The 14,462-nt window shown below is 43.4% G+C and overlaps 1 protein-coding gene across 1 annotated transcript in view; it reads right to left on the bottom strand.

The window, feature by feature from the left end:
- The window catches only part of LOC101950365 (histone-lysine N-methyltransferase SETDB2), a 93,792-nt gene that overhangs the window by 50,767 nt on the left and 28,563 nt on the right, over nucleotides 1–14,462 (bottom strand). Inside the window, exons 11-15 of the mRNA XM_065582429.1 lie at nucleotides 13,188–13,284; nucleotides 11,990–12,098; nucleotides 10,804–11,138; nucleotides 8,897–8,985; nucleotides 7,668–7,781 (exon numbers count right to left, since the gene is read on the bottom strand). Of these exons, the coding sequence (XP_065438501.1) occupies nucleotides 7,668–7,781; nucleotides 8,897–8,985; nucleotides 10,804–11,138; nucleotides 11,990–12,098; nucleotides 13,188–13,284 (744 nt within the window). The remainder of the gene's footprint in view (nucleotides 1–7,667; nucleotides 7,782–8,896; nucleotides 8,986–10,803; nucleotides 11,139–11,989; nucleotides 12,099–13,187; nucleotides 13,285–14,462) is intronic.

Here is a 14,462-nt window from a genome sequence, read left to right as displayed (position 1 = left end):
AGGACAGACCCCCACCCTCTGTGATTAAAGGGCCGGGAGTCTCAAATGAATTAGCACACACTCTGAAAGTGGTGGAGACAGTAAATTAAAATATGGTTAAGGGATGGAATGTATGCTGATGAATGCTTGATATACATGGATGGTTAGGGAGGTGCCAGCCTAGAAAAGGAGTATCCATCGGCCAAAGAATGTGTCAAGTGGATGACCAGAAACCCCCGGAGGGTAAACTGGGACCCACCCCATCACCTGGAAGGATGAGAAACACAAACTTTGGACATTGTGGAGCCACCAGGAATGTGCCACTTTGGACAGGAATGTGCCATCTGCTGATTGAGTCAGCAACAGCAGGATGAAACAGCTCCCATAGACTAACATAGGAACTAATTCCTATAAGAATGGACTCTAAAGACTGATGACTTTGAGTCTCTGGTTCTGCTGCCAGCCTCCAGGAGCATCAGGTGCACCTGACACAGACTCGACTCCATCCTCATGACCAAGATACCTGGCCAGTAACTTGGCATGAGCAACTTCTAGGCTGGTAACTATAACACCTATACAGAACTTGAATGAATGATTGTGTGAATGAATCTCTCTCTCTCTATATATATATATATGTATGTGTGTATGTATAAGAAATAAGTAGTCAAACAACGTTGTTTACTTTTATCTTTTGCATTATCAGTATATTTACAATAAATGTGGCATCTTTGCCTTATCCCTCTTAATAAGATCCTGCTGGTTTTTATTCTATTGGTATAACACTTAGACAGCCATCTGGTTATATCCAGTTCTCTCCCTTTATTTTAAATATGGGAAGGTTCTTTCCCCATCCCTGTCATCAGAAAGCAGGATTAAGGTGAGTCTCTAAAATGTAGTTTTCAAGAAAGAATTAATTTGAAAGTGAGGTGCTATGCACATAACTTTGATAGGAATTTAACAAGTTTGAGTTCAGCCAGAGCTAAGGAGGGAAGTTTCAAAATATATGCAGCTGTTTTGTACCCACTTTATAGTAATTTCATTTAGACCATATTTCACCAGTTTGTTTACAAGAATGTCATGTGGGACTGGGTCAAAAGCTTTACTAAAATCTAGATAAATCATATCTGCTTTCCCTCTATCCACTAGGTCAGTAACCTTGTCAAAAGAAGGAAATTAGGTTGGTTCGGCATGATTTGTTCTTGAAAAATCCATGTTGGCTATTATTTATCAGCCTATTCTCCTCTAGGTACTTACAAATTGATTATTTAATCATTTGTTCCAGGTATGGAAAGTAGGTTGTGACTGGTCTATAATTCCCTGGGTCCTCTTTGTTCCCCTGTTTAAATATAGGTACCATGTTTGCCCTTCTCCAGTCCTCTGGGACCTCACCTGTCCTCCTTGAGTGCATTCCTCACTTATGCTTTGTGCAATGCTTTTATGCAATTTTTCAGCCAAGTCACGAATAAATAATAAACTGAGTTGTAAATAATAAAAAACCTAATTGAACATATAGTACATACTTAAAGCCAGTGGAACTGTGGCAGACATGCCTGAAGTACTGAGTGCAACCATGTTTGTGCTGATAGGGTCACAAACGTGTAGGTGGGGGGGTTGTGACTGTTCTTAATGTCATGTAGCATGATGAAGGAAGGGCTTGCCTGTAGTAGTTGAGTAAGTGGAGGGGTGCTCCCAGTATGCAGTGTTCTCAAAGGGCTGCAGGATGTGGCTAAGTAGGTTGGAATGTTGGCCACGGTGTTCTCCAGCAGAGCTGTCTGTATCATTTCCAATAGCTGTGCCTGCATGTCCTTTCCTTTGTGGATGTGCTTTAGCCTGTTCCTTGTCTGCCTCTTTCTCCTATGTATCATGCTGAAGGAAATCTTCCCTTTCACTCTTTAGTCTTCTCCCTCTGCTGGCATGCAGCTCCGGGGCACTAAACTTGTCCTCCTTTGTCCCCTTTCTGCGCCCCCAGAGATTTTCCAGACATTCAGACAATGATAATGTTCCTGTTTGTGCAGTGTATTGAATGCTAGGAGAGCAGAGAAAGAACACAGGTCGTTCTAGTCTATCAATGCCAACAATGATAAAATGTTGCTTTTTTCTTTATTCCGGGATGCTGTTTCCTTGGTCTTTTCCCAGTCTGGGTGAGCTTGGAGATGGTAAGACATTTTCCAATTTCGTTCTCCTTTGTTTGGAACCCCTATACAGGTGCTGGATTGATGGTGGGCAAGCAGCAGCAGGAGGGGCCACACTAGTAATTGCATGTGCATCTCTACAGGCTGTCCTTACGATGGAGGATGTTATCCTGAGGTATGTCCCTAAAAGGCAGAGAAGGATCTTGTTCACAATGGTAAGGGGCAAACCAGAAAGTTATGTTGTACTGCTATATACCGGCATGGTTCCCCCACCCAGACCAGATAGTGCAGGAGTGGAAGGGCAGCCCCAAGAAAGCTGCATTGCCTGGCAGGGTGCCTTTCAATACAGAGCACTATTTCTGCCTCAAGTTCTCTGTGATAACACTAGCAGATCAGCACAACATGCACTGCAAAATAAACAGATTTTTGGAATAACTGTCCTGAACCCAAATGGTTAACAATGCTGAGGTTGTGATTAAAAATAGCTCTGAATGCTTTATAATCGCTGTGCACTTTGAACTGTCTCTAGCCTAATTTGGGCAATTTACCTCCTAAAATGTAAAGATAGGTAAACGCACAGGGCATTGATAAACTGTCTGCTAAAGTGCTCCTTCTCTAACTGTTGCTTCAGTAAACATACCCACCATGCAATGGGGAAGGGGCATTAAGCAGAATGGGAAAGGAGAGGTGTGGGAGGGGGCTGGCACATTTGGCCAATGATTATGGGATTCAGTATTTCACAGAAATAAATGCATTAGAACTTGAATTCTCCAGCACAGGCACTGTTTTGAGCACGCTAGGGGGATGGGAGGAGGGGAATGGGATACAATAAAAGCAGAGTAGGCAGAGAGGGACTCCTAACTTTCATCTGTGTAACATTCCCCAGAGCTGAAGAGCTCTGTGTAGCTCAAAAGTTTCTCTCTCTCAGCAACAGAAGTGGGTCACTAAAAGATATTACCTCACTGTCACACACCTTATCTGCATAACATGGCAGTGACCAGAAAAAAGCTGCTGTTTAAATCCCCCTATACCATTGGTTCTCAAACTTTTTTACTAGTGACCCCTTTCACATAGCCAGCCTCTGAGTGCAACCCCCCTTATAAATTAAAAACACCTTTAAATATATTTAACACCATTATAAATGCTGGAGGCAAAGCGGGATGGGGTGGAGGTTGACAGCTCCCAACCCCCAGTTTGAGAACCCCTGCCCTATATGGTTGTATTGTAGAATAGCACAGATTACTTACTGGAAGAGGCTCTCTTCCAAGCACTGTCAGGCTGGGTCTTGGCTTGGGATATGGGGGCCATCTCTGGCCCTGGCCCTGGCTTGGGGTTGTGTGTGCTGAAGAGATCCTGGCTGTCCAGGGCAATTTATTTTTGCTTGGGGTCCCGTTCAGGGTCTGTGGTTGGCTGGTGGGTCTTTGGTGCTGTCCAATGTATGCCAGAGTTTGGTGGTGGGGAGGGGGTCTGCTTGACAAAAATGCAATCCAGTGCCTCACAGAAGGCACAGGTAGTGCAACTGTTGCTGGAGGCCTTGTTGATGTGTCTGGCATGTTTATAATCCTCCCAGAGCTCTTTTGCTTTGTTGTGGCAATGGGATGTGTCCAAGGAGTGCCATCTCTCCATTTGCTTTGCTAGCTGCTCAGATGTCTTGGCATTCCGATGACTGTTGGAAGATGGGACTGGACATGTTCCCCTCCCCAGAGGCCAGCACCTCCCTATAGGTCCCTGTGGAAGCACAGGGCCTGGCTACTATAATATCTGATTGTGAGCGTGTGAACTGATTATGAGCTGGAATCACAAAGAGCCACACCAGGCTGTGTGCCAGTATTTAAACAGGGAGGTGAGAGCTGTTGACCATAACCCTGGAACAGTTTATGGCACAAAGGTAAACAGACAGGCCAACCCAGGTGTGCAGTGTGGGATGGCCGTGGGAGGATTGCTAGAAGCAGAACAGTTAATTTGAAATGAAGCTGCATCCACATAGAACCTTATTCTGGGGTAAATCATTCCAATATATATTTAATCTGTTTCTAAAGTAGATTAATGTAAAAAGATACCAGATCCTTTGAAAAAAGCACTTGTGTGTGTGTAGACATAGAGCAGCTTATCCTGAAGATACTTTCCTGCATACACGAGCCCTAATTATTTTGGAATAAAAACACTTTTATTCTGGAATAGAAGGTCCTCATGGGAAGCTGTTGTGGATTAGTTGTTCTGGAATAACTGCTGGTCAATTTCTCCATGTAGGCAAACCCTTAGATTGTATTTGAAATGGAGTGCAATGTGTGGGAAATCTTGTTTCCAGATCCTGCTTATATAAGCTCCTAAAAGGTCAGAACTTGATGTAATAAACTTATATTTCCAGAAATCTAGTTGCAACTTGAGTATTAATGGGGATTTGATGCCTCAGGGCATTGCTAATGAGTTATAGCAGGGCTTCCCAAACTTCCTCCCCTGCAAAAGACCACTTGGCATTTAAGTGTTTGGACACTTTTCATTTCCAGTGCTACTGGAATGCCACCACCAGCATGAGAACAGCCCAATCAGCATGACCTCTCATGCACAGTGCGAGAGGTCACACTGTACCGAGGATGCCATTTTGAGAACTGGCTTCAGGAGGGATTAAGAAGTTATTTCCATCTAATGGATGTTAGCTAGCTTCCGTATGAGTTTGGTTAGTCCCAATTCCAGATCCCAAGTCAAACTGACCGCTATGCTTTGCACTAGACTGTAAACCCTTCAGAGCAAGGACCATCTCTTACTATGCATTTGTACAGTGCCTAGCACAATGGGGCCCAGATCTGGGTTGGGCTCCCTGGTGTGAAAGCTCCTTTAGCTGGGGCCAAAATCACCTTACTCACTATAAACTTGAAACGTTGGCAACAATTCTCACGTGCATGTTGGTGGTTGGCAGGGGAAATTCAAAAATCAAAGAAAAATTTAAAAGAAAATATTATTTTGGGGCCAATCCTCTGATTTTTTGAACTTTTGGAGTTGACAATCCAGTTAGCTCTCCAGCCAGAGAAAGAGATTCCTTCCCAAAAACCCCTAGAGAGCCAGGCTCCATCTGCCCACCCACACCTGAAACCTATCTAGGAAGGCCCTGGCCCCATTCAGTGGCATAGCTACCCTACCATTGTCATGAGAGCTTCATATAGCAAATGCTCCCACACTCCAATCCTCATTCCTGAGGGAATATTTGGCAGACATTCTACAAGGTGAACCACTGAAGTAGCTTTGGCTCAGTCAATATCCATCAGGTTTTATCACAGGAGGGCAGAATTTGGCCCTAAATCTATTTTGTAAAAATTAATTTGTAAACAAGTAATTAATAAACATTTCCTTTTTGCCCCAGGAAAAATAAATAGAAAGCTGGCATTTCTCCTACAATAATTTTATCATTTGTATTTCCAGGGCCTTATACTGCAGTTTCACTTGCACACATATCAGTGAACTTTTCAGTCGTGGCATAGAGACTAATCAGTGATTTGTGTTCTCCTGTCTGTGTACACAAGACTCATAGCTGAAAGTTGTTTGGCATTCTGGAGTTAAGTAGGCCATAGTTTATTCTATCATATTCACCCTTATGTAAATTAAGCCCCATCAATGGGTTGAGGGAGAGGACAACAAGCCCAGCCTCCCTCCTGTATAACTTGGTGAATATCACAAAAGCACTCACTAAAAAACTGTCCATGACACATACTGTCCATTACATACACTGTCCAAACATACCCATTCCCAACCATTTTAATTTAAATGACTTCTCTCCACATTCATTAATCTAATATGTGTCATACAGTCTACTTCTGTGCCAGCCTTCTGCATTCTTCACACCATAGGCAGGAAATCAAACAGCCTTTTTTTTTTTTATCAGAGAGGTAGCCGTGTTAGTCTGTACCCATAAAAACAATGAGGAGTCCGGTGGCACCTTAAAGACTAACAGATTTATTTGGGCATAAGCTTTCGTGGGTAAAAAAAGTGGGTTTTTTACTCCTTGTAGCATTTTTTTTGGATAGTGGACTGGCTGTGAGGCATCATCTTGTTCTACCACCTGCTAGCAGAAACAGGGGAATCTTTATTCTCCACTTGTAACTGCCTCGTGATGTTCTAGCTGCTTTATTAGTCACAGCTGTCTTTACCTAAATACTGTCCACTTTGGCTTAGTATTAGCAACATCTTGCGACTGGTGTTAAAGTTGTCCCTTTCAACTTGAAAGGAGCTTTTTTACAAGTCTATAAGCAAATATCCCTCTTAGGAAGGTTATCTTTGAAGATGCCTTTTTCATTACAGGATTCTCTGTTAGACTCTTCCTCATAGGATAGCTGTAATTAGGAGATTTATTTTCTTCTCATCTTCTGAAACTATGCAGGTCTTGATACCTCACTGAGTTTTACTTTACGTACTATAGTAAAGTGTCTCACTGCTGTAACTCACTCACTGTAGAAAAACATTCTGTTTCAAATTTAGGCACAATGGTTTCAAACAGAACCTCTCTCCCCTTCTTGAGCAGCACAGCCAATGCCCGATTGGTTTGTAGTGTTATGGAATGGCACCTAGCCACACAATAATTAAAGTTGCAATGGAGTTTCTGTTTACAGCTGCGTTTTCAATTTGCTGTAAAAATCTAGATGGCTTAGGCAGGCTACCTTGAAAAAGTACGTACAGTATCAGGAGCAGGGGTACAGTGGGTGATGCAAATTTGGGGTCATTCAGTCAAGGTACTACCGAGATAGAGCAGGTCCCACAAATGACCCATTTTTAAATCACCAGATTCTTATAAAACTTTTTGTGCACAGTTTAAGAGCAAACTGTGACAAGAATTCACACAACACTGAAATCCCTGAACTTCCCCTGGACCAGAAACAGCTTCTTGCAAGTTATTAGTTGAAAATTATTACATATATTGTTTAGCTCTACAGCAAAAAGCAATTTTGGCTTAAAGGCATAGGGTGCTGAGAGCTGATTCAGAGCTAAAGTGCTCAGACCATAAGTTATTCACTCACAAAATATCTTGATGCCTAAGGGAAGGTGCATAGACCCAGCTTGTTTCATACTTATGAATCATAATAGACTATAACTTGTGCTAAATAAACTGTAGAAGATGCTACAAGCAGTCAAACACAGCAGATCTTTCCATATTTTCTCCAGAAGTTCCAATCAATTAAAAATAAAAAAAACCCAAATGACTGAGGCTGCTGTATAAACGTTGCTTTATGTCTTATTAGATACAATGCCACTCACTTCCATTTCTGAATGAGAAAAAACAAGCCCAGAGCAAAGGAATAGCCTAGGTACAGTTTTACGCGTTTGCTTATGACAAACACGTTTCTTTTGCTACATACGAAAAAGCAAGCAGTGGCACATTTAAAAATAATCAGATTCACACATCTCATCAGCACAGGCCCTTTACTTGAAAGGGATTAAATTAGTCTAGGGGACAGGCTTGTATGAGTCCACTGGAGAATTGTAATTCTGTGCACACAGTCTAGTCCTTTCTTGCAAGTGAATTTCAAATTTACATGGACATGGTGGTAATTGTAAACATTTGTCTATAATATTTTTTTCCTACACTTCTGAACCCCACACTGACAGGAGATCTCTGTCTCTGGCATGCTTCCAGCTTCATAACCATAATCCCACGTGAGTTCGGTTCCAGCTTTCACATGCCTAGAAAACAAAACCACTGTCAGTTAATATATTAGTTAACTGAATCTACCACTGTACTGTGTTTGCAAATTTGCCACCAACTACTTGTAGGGAGTTCCTGAAATAGTGGGGAGAAGGGAGGGTGGCACGGAGAGAGCTGTGAGGGGTGCAGGTGGGAAATGAAGGAATGCAACGTGCTCTGCCTCCGAAGCAACCGTGTGTGCAACCACCTTATGAATGTTCTATTAGAAAAACCTAGGATGTGCTAAGACTTATCAGGTCCTGGGATCTGGGTTGCAGAGGTCAAACACAACTTTCTCTGATGTCTACATAAATTCAGTTAAAAATCAGTATAAGTGTCTGAATGGTAGTAGACGTAGTCTAGTCTCACTAACTATAGTGTATCATCAATCAAACCCTGGAATACCATACACTGGATATGGAGATCATCACGTCTACATGGCAAAGAAAAATCCACGGCTGGCCTATGCCAGCTGACTCAGGCTTGCAGGGCTGTTTCATTGCTGTAGATTTCCAGGCTCGGGTGGAAACCTCCCACCCCATGCCTGTTAGTATACACAGCAATGAAACAGCTGCACAGCCCGAGCCCCATCAGCCCGAGTCGGATGGCACGGGTCTGCCGTGGATTTTTCTTTGCTGTGTAAACATAGCCTTTGTGGCCTGCAAGAACTCCTGGAGGATAGGTTTTAATGGGACCACATTAGCTCTTTGGAATGATTCTGTCTAAGGACTGCAAGACCTAGGGTAATGGCAAGTTCCTCATGCTGTCTCTCTGAGCCAACCACTAGGAGAATATATTAAAAGGAACAATTATTTTTTGTGCAGTGAATAGAATGCTTATAAATGGTTGCCAATTGACACTTCTGAAGACAAGTCCCATATTTCCACAGAACAGGTACAGCACTGGAAGCTTTCCTCACACAGCACTAGAGAAAATCTCTCTTGTGGTGATAATGTAGTTTAGTTCCCTTACCCATTCAGGCCTTGGTCTCTGATGAGATCACCAATAAGAATGTGGTTTTTATGATCGTGACATTTGTCTACTGGAAAATAATGCAATACTTTTCTAACCGTTTTGCTTTGAATGAACATAAAAAAAAAAAGATAGTTCCAACCTGTTTGTGAAGAATGCCACCCAAGGGAAATTTCTGTTGTGCGTCTCTACAAAGACACTCTGTACAAAGAGATTTGGGCAGCAGCTATGCTGGGAAACAAAATAATTGATTTAAAATTAATCAGTAGGATGTTCAGTCTCTGGCTGTAGAATGTTTATATGTTTTTTTCCCCAAAACATTTGTAACATGCTTAAAAAAAGAGAAGAGACATCCCCACTGCCACTCTTTCATCACCCGCGTTTAACATGCAGCAGTTTTTGCTATAATTAGGTCACTTCGAGGGAAGGAATATCTCCAGCATTTCTAAAATAACAATTTTGTCTTGAAAAATCACATTCTTTTGTCAATCTGCACTTAAATAGTTTATGGTGAGATTTTTCTCTCTTCATTTGACACAGGAACAAAAGTCATCACCATCAATAATAAATTAAAGATGCTGCGCTGTCAGATAAGAGAGCAATCTTTGGGAGCACATGCATAAATAAAATAATTCCAAGTGTGTGGAAATTGTCAGGCAGAGGTGAGGCGTGCATACAGTTAGGGAGGGTTGGCAGGATTCTATTTACATAGTTAGGTACCAGTAAATATTGATTTCCCCTAACACAGAAATGGACAAAAAAACATCCGTCAATGGCTGCCTCTCTCAAGCCGAGTGCCTGCAGGGATCCAGTGTCACTGGCCCTGCGGCCATGCAGGGAGCCGTTTGCAGCTCTGCTGTCACAGAGTACAGGAGCTGTTCAGCAGCAGGGAGGCCTCCTTGCAGCCCAGGCCAGGGGTCTTTGCTCTGCCCCAGCAGGACCGCAGCCTGCACCTGTAGGGATCAGGTGTCACTAGCTTTCAGCTGTGCTGGGAGACCTCTGCAGCTTCGCTGCCATGGTCCCATTCACTCACTCATCCTGCTCCTCGCAGCCCTGGCCTGGGGCTGGGCCAGAACCACAGCATCCCTTGTGCCTGGGCGTCTCAGGCCCCTCACCTGCACAGGAGCCCCCCACAGCCCTGCTATCAGCACTGCACTAACCCCAACCCCCCTGAATTTCTCACAACTGAAAATTAAAATGGTTAAAAATTGAAAAAATGCTTAAATAAAAATTGATAATCAATTGTCAAAATTACAAAAAAATAAAGTTCAAATTCTGCCAAGCCCAGTTAGGCACACATACAGGTGTGTGCACATGGACGGTCATGTGATAGGTTATCATTGTCTCTGTTCTATATTAAGGAGCATAATTTCAATGTTTGTGCAGATTTTGGCTTGACATACCTATAAATGCCCATGGGAAAAACAAGGCCAGTGCTATGCATGTGAAGATGAAAGTTTGTAGTACTTATACTGGGAGCATTTTGCTGGGAGCATTTTGAAAATTCAATCAATTGAATTAAATCAATTGGCAGAGTTATTGGGTATATACCTGGACAATGTGGATATCTACACAGCACCGCCTAGAACAGCCAGGTCCCCTCTCAGCATGCACTAGGTTGAGTGTGAAACCTGGGAGGGATTCTTTAGTAGACAGTTTTTACATCTGTACAGATCAGGAGTAAGGATGGAAATTTCACACAGCATTATGTAACATGTCCCTGAATTGACACAAACGACAGTTTACAACAGCCTCGGAACATGGATGGGCTGAAAGGAGACCCGCAATCTAGTCAAGCATCCAGCCCATGCTCTGATCCAGTGTAGCACCCAGTGGCAAGGCCATTCAACATGCAGCAAGGAAACAGAGAATCCTCATCATCTAGGGCTATTTGATTTCCTGCCCCAAAATAAAAACACACACTGCCCATCCTGGGAAAAAAGAAGAGTAGAATTTTGCAAAACTCATTAATACCTATCATTTGTGCAAATAAGCAATTAAAAAAAATTAAGTGATTTAACAGCACACACATTTACCATTTTTACTTACATTAAGAAATCGGCCCACATTTCCTTCTTTTGTGGCATCCAATAAATAAATATTGTCTTTATTAGAATTCTTCAGAGGTGTCTCATCACCTTCTGCCTCCTCATTACAAAGAGGATCTTGTTTGGACCTCCTATTTTTTTCCTCTTTGAAGTCCTCTCTTTGGAGTAGGCCCATAGACTGTTTCATAACATGTGCATCATCTAGCCTGGCTGATTTACCACCTCTAGCATCTTCTGGGGATGGCCTTTTTTCTTTAGATTTTGCAGTATCTGTGGTGCTTGGCTCAGACTGCATGGCCTCCTCATGTTCTCCTAGCTTTTGCTGCAGGTTGGGTTCTGTCAACAGAAATTTCAAGAGATCAAAAGAACACGTTATTTGTTTGCATCAACTGAAAATGACTCAGCAATGATACTAAGGGTAACATTGCAAACTTAAATGCGTTTGGCTTACTTGACCCTAAATACCCACCCGCTCAATTTCTTGCTTCCCATGTCATTTCCCATAAATACCTATGCTTCCCCCTCAGTGCCTGGAACAGCCCCCCCAAACCTTGTGCATGATCCAGTCTCTCCCCGCACCCCTGTTTCAAATCCTCTCTCAGAACTCACTTCTTCCAGCTGGTATTTTATTGCCAGTCTCCACCTGCATTCTGCACAGCATCCCATATTTTAATAAGACGCTAACAGGATGCATATTCAACAGCAAATGTTTCCCAGGATCTTTTACAGCTGTGCCCTTCTTTCTCCCATATCTCCCTGCCCCTCTTTGCTTATTGCTAACCATTGCTGTGTCATGCCTAATAAATAGCCCAATTCTGCCCTTCGCCCCCCCCACCGGAGGCAGCAAAAGTACAGGATGCTTACCACCTTTCCGGGAGTGCTCAGATCTTACAGGATCAGGCCATTACACTGTAGACTACTCAGGGCAGGGAACTTGTATTTATCTTTAAATTCTGAGTCTTTAAGCACTATCCACATCTATGTGTAATAAGTAATAACCTGAGTGGCTGCTAAGGCTTATTGGTAGAGCACACTAAGTGCTATACAGATAATGTCATTGTAGTCAGAGATGTGGCATTTGAAGAGGTTTGCACACATTCAAAGATTGTTTTCTACAATGCAAATGTTTCACCTGACTGGGCACAAGTGTGCTAACCAGTGTCATATTTATAACTCTGCAAACCTACTTTCCTTGCCTTTCTTGGTTCCAGTGGTTAGTTTCGTTTTGGTTGACTGCTGGGACTGAGAACTATCATCTTCATCTGAGCTGGCATCGTGCACCAGTGTAGCAACTCCCTTAAAAGAAATAAGGTTGTGAGGTACTGTGTTCTATGCATCAAGAGCCAAAGACAACTGGGCTTTAAGGCCCTGGAGTTCAAGTTTCAAATCTACTGTAATCTGTTGTTTTGACTGAGTGAGTTTTAGCAGGCTAAATTCCAAGCCTAGACTTCATAATTCAGAATTATTCAGACAAGCCTCCCAGAACATAGGCCCCAATTCAGCAAAACACTTAAGCATGGGTTTCACTTTAACGCCCACTGATTTCAACAGGATTTAAACACATGCTTAAATACACGCTTAAGTGTTTTGCTGAATCAGGGCCTAAGCTAGCTCTGTATGCGGAGCTAACTGAAATGGACTGGGTCAGCAAGATTCCTCCCCTTTCACTACAAACCAGTGACTAATCATGGGACTTCCAATACTGTCTGTTCCTGGTATGAAGCTCTCATACATGTTGTTTGAATCAGCTGTGAAGCTATCACTCACTGATACTAGCACGGCCAACTCAAGTGCGACCAGCACCTCCTCTTGTGCACAGGTCCTGAGCGGATACTTCCTGCCTCTCCATATTAGATCATGTGGCAGATCAAATTCTCCAGTCTGTGCCGTAGCAGCAGAGCATAAGACCCTGACCACTAGTGAAGCAAGGGATGCTGCAGCTTTGAGTTTGGCTCCCAACAGTGTTTATCTTTTCCTCTCCTATTTCATTAGTTAGGAGGCACATGGAATATGTTGCAGTTGCAAGGAGGAGAGATAGTTGCTTACAGTTCGAGGGAGGGTTGTTTCCTGGAGACAGTCCTGGGGGCTGCATACATGTACAGGGAAGAAAAGTGAGGAGGCTGTGGGAGTATTTAGTGCTAGTCTCAGAGACAGCTCAAGGAGCACATACTGTGCACATGTTGGCAGGGAGATGGGGAAAGGGATGAGGCCAGTGCCAGCAGCAGGCAGGGCAGTATTGCAGAAGTCCCATGATAGATGCAAGTAAGAAAGGCTGTTTAAAAAAAAATCTTGCCGTGTGTACTGATATAAGGTCATAAATAACTCCCTTCCCACTTCACTGAATATGTATAATTCTGAATACAATCTGTTATTCTGCATTTTTACCAGTTTTAGCCGGCGAGTCTGAAGAATAGCAGTTCTGGTTTTAGGCCTAATGGCTGGACTCCTCAGATTCCTTGGATTATATCCATAGTTCTGAACCCTGCACAGAGATGGGAAAAGGATTTTATGCAAAACTAAAGACCGATAAAAGAACTCTTGCAACACCTATTTTGCTAATATTTTCCAGTTTGTAAAGAACAGACTGCAAAGCCTGCAGTCAATACTCAGTAGAAATCTTGTGGCAGTTTTGCCCCAGCAGAGACTGCAGGTTTTGGCCTCACTGATATTCTTAAAAGGCAGCCCATCATACACTGCTCATGCTTTATTGTTAAAGGAGAGCGAGAGTTGCTTGTATATCCCACAGACATTTTAAAAACAAACGGAAGCAGTTCTTCCTTAATGTTCCTGTCAAGAGCCAAATTCTATCTATTCATCCATCTAGGTTCTTGTATCATGCTCATCACTGAACTAAGAGTATCTACATTCAGGGTTCTGGGTTTTCCCTGTTACAGCTGTTAATACCTCAAACTGGAAGGCACAATTTGCAAGGAGAGAGACTGTAAACATACCACTGAAACAAACAAAATCCTACAAAGCCTAAAAGAACCGTAACTCCCTGTGATGGTGTGTTCACCCCACACTTGCCCTGAAAGGGTTAATGCAGACTAAGAAGGGGGCTAATTAACCCAACGGGCCATGGCTGAGAGGAGTCAGGTGGCCAAGCAATCCCCTAACTGAGTGAGGGAGCCCAGCTGAGGAGGAAGGAGCTGGGTTGGGGCTATAAAGGCAGGCTGGAAATTGGCAGCAGAAAGGGGACTGCTGGGAAAGTCTGCAGTCACTCCCTGGGAGAAGGGGAGGTGCGTTTGGGCTGGCCAACCCAGAGAGGGAGGAGGCCAGGAAGTTAGAACAGGGCTCAGGGAAAGACAGTAAGATCTAGAAGGGAACAGACCTTGGCTGCTGGCTAGAGGGTCCCTGAACTGGAACCCAGAATAGAAGGTGGGCCCGGGTTCCCCTGCTAGCCACTGAGGGAGAAGCACTACGAGGCAGTGAATGGGACGACTGCCTAGGATTGCTGGCAAGGAAAGACTTTCCAACCCCAGAAAGGGAAACCATTCATTGACCTGGCCGGAGGGTCAAGTCACAAAGAGGTGGAGTGAGAGAGGGGCCACAGACTGGCAGACAGAGACAGAGGGATGGCTAGCAACTGCGGGAAGGGGCGCTGACCTGATCAGCTACTCCCCAGAGTAACCAGGAGGAGATGCCATCCTAGCAGTGAGT

This window comes from Chrysemys picta, chromosome 1 (genome assembly GCF_011386835.1).
Source record: "Chrysemys picta bellii isolate R12L10 chromosome 1, ASM1138683v2, whole genome shotgun sequence".
NCBI classification, from domain to species: domain Eukaryota; kingdom Metazoa; phylum Chordata; order Testudines; family Emydidae; genus Chrysemys; species Chrysemys picta.
Note: the sequence above shows the minus strand (reverse complement) of the source record. Positions and strands in the feature narration are given on the sequence as shown.